Here is an 8231-nt window from a genome sequence, read left to right as displayed (position 1 = left end):
TTGTGTTGTTTTGGCATGACATATACAAAGTAACAAAAGCTAGTGGGAAAATCAATTTAAAAGATAATGGTATTTTACCACAAACGTCTTGAAGGCCCCTTGCATACTTGTTAGATGACGGCGTTGGTTCACCATGGCCTTGATGATTCTTCTGCATGTTGGATCTGTCAGTTACTGATAGAGGGTTGCTGAGGTCTCCTGGAGCATGGATGGTGTGTAGTGGGTTACCCATTGGGCTACTAGCCTCCAAATCGGCAGTTAGAATTCTCCAAGGAAGAAAGACGGGAGAAAAGGAGAAAGACGGGATTTCTACTCCCATAGAGAGGTACAGTCATGAAAACTCATAGGGCCAACTTGACACTATCCTGTAATGGTCTCTATGAGTCGGCATCTTCTCAATGGCAGTGAGTTTGTTTTTTGGTCCATAAATTATAATCACCTAATGTATGTAGCTATTTGTAAAGCTAATAGATGAATTAAGAATAGAAAAAATAAATTTTATATTACCTGTATTCACTTCTGTAACTTTCCTTATGTAGATCCACATGTCTGATTGATATCATTTTCTGTCTCTCCGAATAACTTCTTTACTATTTCTTGCAAGGAAGTTCTCCTGGTGAGCAATCTTTTTCCTTATATTTTTGGTCTGAAAACAGCTTTCTCTCTCCTTTACTCTTTTTTAAAATATTTTTTTTCAATTCTAGTAAAAGTAAATATAAAAAATTTACCAATTCAACAACTTTTACATGTATAATTTTGTGGTGATACAAACCACTAATCAGAGAGCAAAGAATCAGAGTAACTGGATAATATGAAGAAGAATGCAATATAGGGATTAAGGCTGAGTAGCCATCTGCATATTGTGCTTGTGAAAGTGAGGAAGACATGAAGCACTTCCTGATAAAGATCAAGGATTTCAGTATGGATTACAACTCGATGTAAAGAAAACCAAAATCCTCACAACTGGACCGATAGCTAGCATCATGATAAACAGATAAGTTTGAAGTTGCAAAGATTTAATTTTGCTTGGACCAATGCTCCTGGAAGCAACAGTCAGGTGGTCAAGTGACACATTGCATTGGGTAAATATGCTGCACAAGGTCTCATTAGAGTGGCAGTTCTCAGCCTGTGGGTCTCGACCCCATTGGGGAGTCAAACAACCCTTTCACAGGGGTCACCTGATTCATAACAGTAGCAAAATTACAGTTATGAAGTAGCAATGAAAATAATTTTATGATAGGGAGGTCACCACAACATGAGGAACTATATTAAAGGGTCGCTGCACTAGGAAAGTTGAGAACCCCTGCTTTAGAGTGTAAAGAAGCAGAGATTGTTTTGAGGATTAAGGTGCTCCTGACCCAAGCTCTGGTATTTACATTTGCCTCATCTGCATGTGAAAGTTAGACATTGACTAAGGAAGACTTGGTGCATTTGAATTGTGATGCTGATGAAGCATATTGAAAGTAGCTTGGGCTGCATAAAGGACAAACACATCTGTCCTGGAAGAAGTGCAGTCAGGGTGTCTTAAAGGCAAGAGTGGCAAGCCATCATCTCATGTACTTTGGACATGTCAGGAGAGATCAGTCCCTGGAGAAGGGAATCAAAAGAAAAGAATACGATACAAGAATGGAATGCTTGGTAAAGTAGAGTGGTGGTGAAAAAAAGGAAGGCTCTCAATGTTGTAGATTAACATAGTGACTGCAGCAATGTGCTCAATCATAGGAACAACCCTAAGGATGGTGCAGGACCAAGCAATATTTTGTTCTTTTGTACAAAGGGCCACTATGGATCAGAACCAACTCCATGACACCTACCAATAGCAAGCCATTAACTAATTAACTGCTAGCTAAAAGGTTGGAATTTCAAAGAGAGGTCTGTAAAGTTGCTTCTGAAAGATCATAGCCCTGAAAAATGAGTGGAGCAGTTTTATTCTGCACACATAGGATCAACATGAGTCATAAGCAACTCGAGGGCAACTGACAACTAAAAACAAGAATAATATGATAACATTGATATGGATCATCTATTGTGAGGCTATTATGGCAGTTGGTTTTTGCTTGTTTTGTTTTCAGTTTATTTCACCACCAGTAACAGGACCTCAGTGACCTCTGTGCCACGAAACTTCCCAGCCACCTTTCTGCCTGTTATCTGCCTCTGGCAACCACTAACAAGCTTTAGTCTCTGTGCACTTGTCTATTTCATGTAAATGGGACCATGCGTTGCTTGTCCTTTTATTTGTACGTTATTTGGCATGTTTTCAACGTTTATCCATGTTTTATTATGTATCAGGACTTCCTTTCTCCTTATAACTAAGTAATATTCCATTGTATGGATATACCATCCTTTGTATATTCACTCATCTGTTACTGCAAGCTTAGGTTACTTTTACTTTTTGATTTTCTGCTTTTAATTTATTCAGGTATATTCATAGAAGCGGGATTGCTAAACTATGTAGTTCTATAATTAACTTTTTGAGGAACCACTAAACTTTTCTACAGTGGCTGTACCAGTTTGCATGTCATCCACAATGAATGAAGGTTCTATTTATTTCACATGCTTATCAACACTTTGTTATTTTCTAATTATTTTTGGACTTAAAACTTGTATTGGACTTATGCACTTGATGTGGGCTGGGCTAGGATGTTTTCCTGATATAAAGCTTTCTCTTACACATATATGAGTCCCTGAATTTGTTTCTCTAGTCAACCTAGCCTAACACACTTGCTGATCTGGAATATGTGGGATGTTTTAGGACTCAGTGGTCATTGAGGATGTAACTGTGGTATTTACCCTGGAAGAATGGGCACTGCTGGATCTTACTCAGAGGAAACTCTACAGAGATGTGATGATGGAGACCTTCAGAAACCTGGCCTCAGTAGGTAAGAATGATAAACTTATTTAAACCTTTAGGAGACAATATTTTACTCATCAGCTTTGTTCCTTTATTTGGACTGAGGAATTGGAATACATAAGACAGGTGTGGTCCCTTGTTACGTACGTATCCTATATTCCCCATTGTCTCATATGTACAGTGCTTCTATAGCAGAAATGATTAACAGATTAATTTTTTCACAGTGTTAAAGGTGAGAAGTCATTCAGGATGCTAGGCTAGGTCAAGACTTTCTGGATTGCTTTTCCATAAGATTCTTATCTCCATCATCTGTTCCTTGTTGCTTCTGTGCTCTTCATGCGGAATTACAGGTGCTCTCCATAATTTCTGCTTCTTCGTTGCTTGTTTAATTTCTTTTAATAGGGAAAATCAAAAGTGTTGTTACTAGGGTTCTAGCTCATATGTTGCATGGGTTTATTCCAAACAAAACGTGTCTGTACAATTGGCAGTGGCTGCAGACAGATTCTTTAAGGAATACACTTGTTTTGGTCTCATTAAGTTATCTTGCAAACAAAGGGTGCTTTTGTGTAATAAATAAATAAATATATATATATATATATTATTCAAATATATATATATATTTGAAGTCAGGGCACTTATTCAAATTTTAAATAAAATTAAATTAACATCTTCTCAGATTACTGAAGTTTGGATTACAGGAATACTGCTCCACATAAAGCAACAGATTTTAGATGGATCAAGCATATGACCCTAGAGAGGGAAGACAATCACTTTGAGTGTATGAAGAAATGGTGGCTCAAGTGCAGAAAACTGTGGCATAAGACCATAGAATTACCATTGATTCAGTAGCTACTGAAGTGAGGATCCGACATCATTCAACATTTTCTATTTTAAGGAGATGCTGTAGCCTCGGCAAGTTTTAGGCGTGATGGATGCCAAAAGCATCAGTATTTTCAGCAAGATCAGAGCTACTGAAGACAATTTTATGCAATAAATTATAACTGGAGTTTCATCTTGGATTTACTAATATAATTCAGAGAGCAAGATCCAATCAGATCAGTGACCTCTAAGGGGATCTGCTAGGTCACATAAATTCAAGGCAGAGAGGTCAGCTCAGAAGCTTATGCAACTATTTGGGGGATCCCAGGGTAATCTTGATAGATTTTCTTAGAAGATACAGGGTGATCATAGGGGCTTTATTATGAAATAGTTTTAAGATAATTGAACACTACATTAGTGAGAAAAAGGCCGTCAATGTTAATCATAGGAATATGTTTTCACTACAATGCCCCTGTTCATTTTATGAAGGTAAGGCCTGTCCTGAGAGTTTTTTGGGAAACCATATTGTTTCTACCCTACATTCCTGATCTGGCCCCTTCAGACTAATTTAATTCCCTAAAACTCAAAGAACATTTAAAATGAGCACAATTTGAGTACCTCAAGGATGCCAAAGCTGCCTTCAGTACTGTGTAGACCTAGATGGACTACATTTCAAGAAATAATCGCTTCCCCCTGTAATGTAGAGTATACTGGTAGTGTCCCTTTCCCAAATGGGATTATAACTGCTGGATATAGGGATTAGAATTTACCATTCCTACTTTTGGAAGACACAAGTAAGTCTCTAACACGCATGATGTAAAAGGATGAAGGTGAGTTTTTAGTTTACTTGTGTTTGAAAGCCTTTTAAGCATTATTTTTGGGGTCTCTTTGAGGCACTGATTGTCATTTGGATCCATGTAGAGTTTTACTCTATTTAGTACAAATTTGACATGATTGTGTTACAGTAAGTATACTCACAATAGCTTTGCTTCAGAAACCCTGAAGACCAAGCAGGTATTGGCATAGTGTCAAGTAAATGTCCATTATTCTGGACTGTGTCCCCTCATGACATGCATTTCTTCCTCAGCAACTTGTCAGGTATTTGTACACGAGCCACATTTCTTCTACCATATAAACAGGAATGATCTGACAAGTATAAAGATAGGACTCACTCTGGGCCACTGTTTTGGGTAGCACTACAAAATCAGTGTTTTGTAAGAGCAGCCCTGTATGGGAGGAATTAGATTTTAAATCAATCAGCTCAAAAAGTTTCCTTCAGCTAAAGAGACAACTTCACAGTTACTTGAGCATAGTTTTCTGACTTTGTTAACCATCACACACCTTTGGTCATGAGATACACTTTTTGTTTTCCTCTCAATGCTCCCTATGTATTGTTTCCAGTATCTTCATAAGTAGATTTTATAATGTCACCATCACTGTTATTCCCATGGAAATATATCCTAGTAACCATTGCCAATTTTTTTGGTATGTGCACATGTCTCTATTCACAACAGCTTTGTTTTCCCTTAATAATTTATTTCTTTTTGTTTCCTGTTGTGAACCTCACTTTGAAACATTGTGTCAGTGTCTCAAAACCTTAATGAAGGAGAATGTTTGTCCAGTGATCATATAGTGGTGCAACTTATGAACAATAACAACTGGCCCTCCATGTTAGAAGAAATCTTCAAACCACCTGGAAGTGAAGATCAGCGTAAAAGCCAGGATAGACTTTTGAGGTGAGTGTTATTCACATGAGAGAAAATTGTTTCTCAGGAGAAAATCCTAAAGTCTATGACAGTAATATAAATATTTATTTAGCTCCATAATTATTTATTCAGAGACATTCTTTTTTTTAAAATTTATTTATGTTTTATCATTTTATTAGGGGCTCATACAACTCTTATCACAATCCATACATACATCAATTGTGTAAAGCGCATTTGTACATTCATTGCCCTCATCATTCTCAAAACATTTCCTCTCCACTAAAGCCCCCAGCATTAGGTCCTCATTTTTCCCCTCCCTCCCTGCTCCCCCCTCCCTCATGAGCCCTTGATAGTTTATAAATTGTTATTTTGTCATATCTTGCAAGAGAGACATTCTATAATGCATTGCTTTCCTAAATATGAATCTGATACTGTATTTGAAACATATTTTACTTGTAGACAATTATCATGAAAGCCTGGTATTTTAAAAAATCATTAACAGTAATGGTATTGCCTCTGCAAGATGATTTAATATATGAAAGAGAAAATTTCAGGGTGAAAACCTTGTATGTACACTAGTATTTGGTAACAGTGACATAAGAACAGGTTTATTTCCAACTGCATGTTGTTTATTTTTAACAGAATGCATACAGTAGAGAGCCTCCAGGAGAGTAATGGTACTCAGTGTGGAAAAGTCTTCAGCCAGACCTCAACTCTTACTGTGCTAAAAAATCCTCCAGAAGTAAATCCTTTTGAATACAGTGAGAATGGAAAAGCCTCCCCAGAACATTCATCATGTAAGAATCATACTAGATCTTACACTGGATACAGTACTCATCAGGAATGTGGAGAAACCTGCAGTGGTCCCTCTTACCTAAGCATTCCGATGAGAACTCTTAGTGAAGAAAAACCTTATAATTGTAAGGTATGTGGAAAAGACTGCATTTGTCTCTCAACCCTTCAGGATCCTATGACAACAATTACTGGAGGGAAACACAATGAAAATAACAAGTATGAAAAGGATTTCTGTAGTCACTCACCCTGTAAGACATGTGTTAGAGGTCAAAAGCATGAATGTAAAGAATGTTGTAAAACGTATAGTCCTTCATTTCTTATTTTATCTGAAAAAGATCATAATAGCTACAACCCTCAAGAATGTAAAGAATGTGGGAAAGTCTCACAAATCACTACACACATAAGAGAGAGGACTTATGATTGTCAGCAATGTGGAAAATCCTTTAGTTGTTCCTCACACCTCACTCCACATATAAGAACTCACAGTATTAATAGGCCTTATCAATGTAAGGAATGTGGAAAAGCCTTTAGTCGTTCCTCATACCTCACTGCTCACATAAGAACTCACAGTGGAGAAAAACCTTATACATGTAAGGAATGTGGAAAAGCCTTTAGTCGTTCCTCATACCTCTCTGACCACATAAGGAAGCACACTGGAGTGAGGCCTTATGAATGTAAGGAATGTGGGAAAGCCTTTAGCTCTTCCTCACATCTTACTACACATAAAAGAATTCACAGTGGAGAGAGACCTTATCAATGTAAGGAATGTGGGAGAACCTTTAGTGATTCTTCCTCACTCACTGCTCACATAAGAACTCACAGTGGAGAAAGGCCTTATGAATGTAAAGAATGTGGGAAAGCCTTTAGTCGTTCTTCATCCCTCACTGAACACATGAGAACTCACAGTGGAGTTAGGCCTTATGTATGCAAGGAATGTGGGAAAGCTTTTAGTCAATCCTCCCACCTCGCTATACATATAAGGACTCATAGTGCAGAGAGGTCATATCAATGTAAAGAATGTGGGAAAGGCTTTAGGCAGTCTTCAAACCTTACTACACATATAAGAATTCACAGTGGAGAGAGACCTTATGTGTGTAAAGAATGTGGGAAAGCCTTCAGTCAGTCCTCAGCCCTCACTAAACATAAGAGAACTCACAGTGGAGAACGGCCTTATGAAAGTAAGAAACGTGGTAAAGCCTTTATTTCACATCTCACTTCACATATAAGAACTCACAATGGAGAAAGGCCTTATGAATGTAAAGAATGTGGGAAAGCCTTTAGTCGTTCTTCATCCCTCACTGAACACATGAGAATTCACAGTGGAGTTAAGCCTTATGTGTGCAAGGAATGTGGGAAAGCCTTTAGTCAATCCTCACACCTCACTATACATATAAGGACTCACAGTGCAGAGAAGTCATATCAATGTAAAGAATGTGGGAAAGGCTTTAGGCAGTCTTCAAACCTTACTACTCATATAAGAATTCACAGTGGAGAGAGACCTTATGTGTGTAAAGAATGTGGGAAAGCCTTCAGTCAGTCCTCAGCCCTCACTAAACATATGATAACTCACAGTGGAGAACGGCCTTATCAAAGTAAGAAATGTGGTAAAGCCTTTATTTCACACCTCACTTCACATAGAAGAACTCACAATGGAGAAAGAGGGCTTGTTAATGTAATAAATGTGAGAAATCATTTGGTCAGTTCTCCATCCTTGTTGAATATCAGTAACCTTACAGTGGGGATGAACCTCTTAAATGTAACAAATGCAGGAAATGCCACACTGTTGTTCATACCGATTGCGTCAAAAACTCAAATGTGAAAAGAATATCAGGAATCATCAAATGTGGGAAAGTCTTCAGTGTTTCTTATTCATTGAAATATATCTGAGTGGGTATACTGGTGGTAAACAATACACAGCTAAGTATTATTGGATAACTTTTATTCCTTTTTTTTTTGAAAACTGGAAAGAAGATACATGTCAAATTAACCATGATGGATAGAATGTGTGAATTTTTGTTTGTTTCTCCAAAATTATTCAAATATTCATACATGGAAGACCT

General features: G+C 37.5%; 1 protein-coding gene across 2 annotated transcripts; it reads left to right on the top strand.

Moving 5' to 3' along the window:
* The first annotated feature begins 2679 nt into the window (after positions 1–2679).
* Positions 2680–8225, top strand: LOC101653512 (zinc finger protein 883-like). 2 transcript variants are annotated; one of them, XM_045300161.1, is made up of 3 exons: positions 2680–2879; positions 5256–5406; positions 6019–8225. In XM_045300161.1, exons 1-3 carry the CDS (start codon positions 2846–2848, stop codon positions 7988–7990), a joined length of 2157 nt encoding a protein of 718 aa, XP_045156096.1. In that variant the 5' UTR covers positions 2680–2845; the 3' UTR covers positions 7991–8225. The 2 variants fall into 2 exon arrangements, with proteins under 2 accessions (XP_045156096.1, XP_030744178.2); XM_030888318.2 differs by lacking the exon at positions 2680–2879 and adding an exon at positions 2893–3201.
* The last annotated feature ends 6 nt before the right edge of the window (positions 8226–8231 follow it).

This window comes from Echinops telfairi, unplaced genomic scaffold (assembly GCF_000313985.2).
Source record: "Echinops telfairi isolate 266 unplaced genomic scaffold, ASM31398v2 ScPeMD7_7459;HRSCAF=8497, whole genome shotgun sequence".
NCBI lineage: Eukaryota > Metazoa > Chordata > Mammalia > Afrosoricida > Tenrecidae > Echinops > Echinops telfairi.
The sequence above is the reverse complement of the archived record's forward strand: the minus strand, read 5'-3'. Positions and strand labels throughout refer to the sequence as shown.

Excerpts from the sequence above, each read along its gene's own strand:
- LOC101653512 (XM_045300161.1), top strand. The coding sequence starts at position 2,846 with ATGATGGAGACCTTCAGAAACCTGGCCTCAGTAG. Across the intron at positions 2,880-5,255 it reads CAGAAACCTGGCCTCAGTAG|TGTCTCAAAACCTTAATGAA; the intron begins GTAAGAATGATA and ends ACATTGTGTCAG. Across the intron at positions 5,407-6,018 it reads AGCCAGGATAGACTTTTGAG|AATGCATACAGTAGAGAGCC; the intron begins GTGAGTGTTATT and ends TATTTTTAACAG.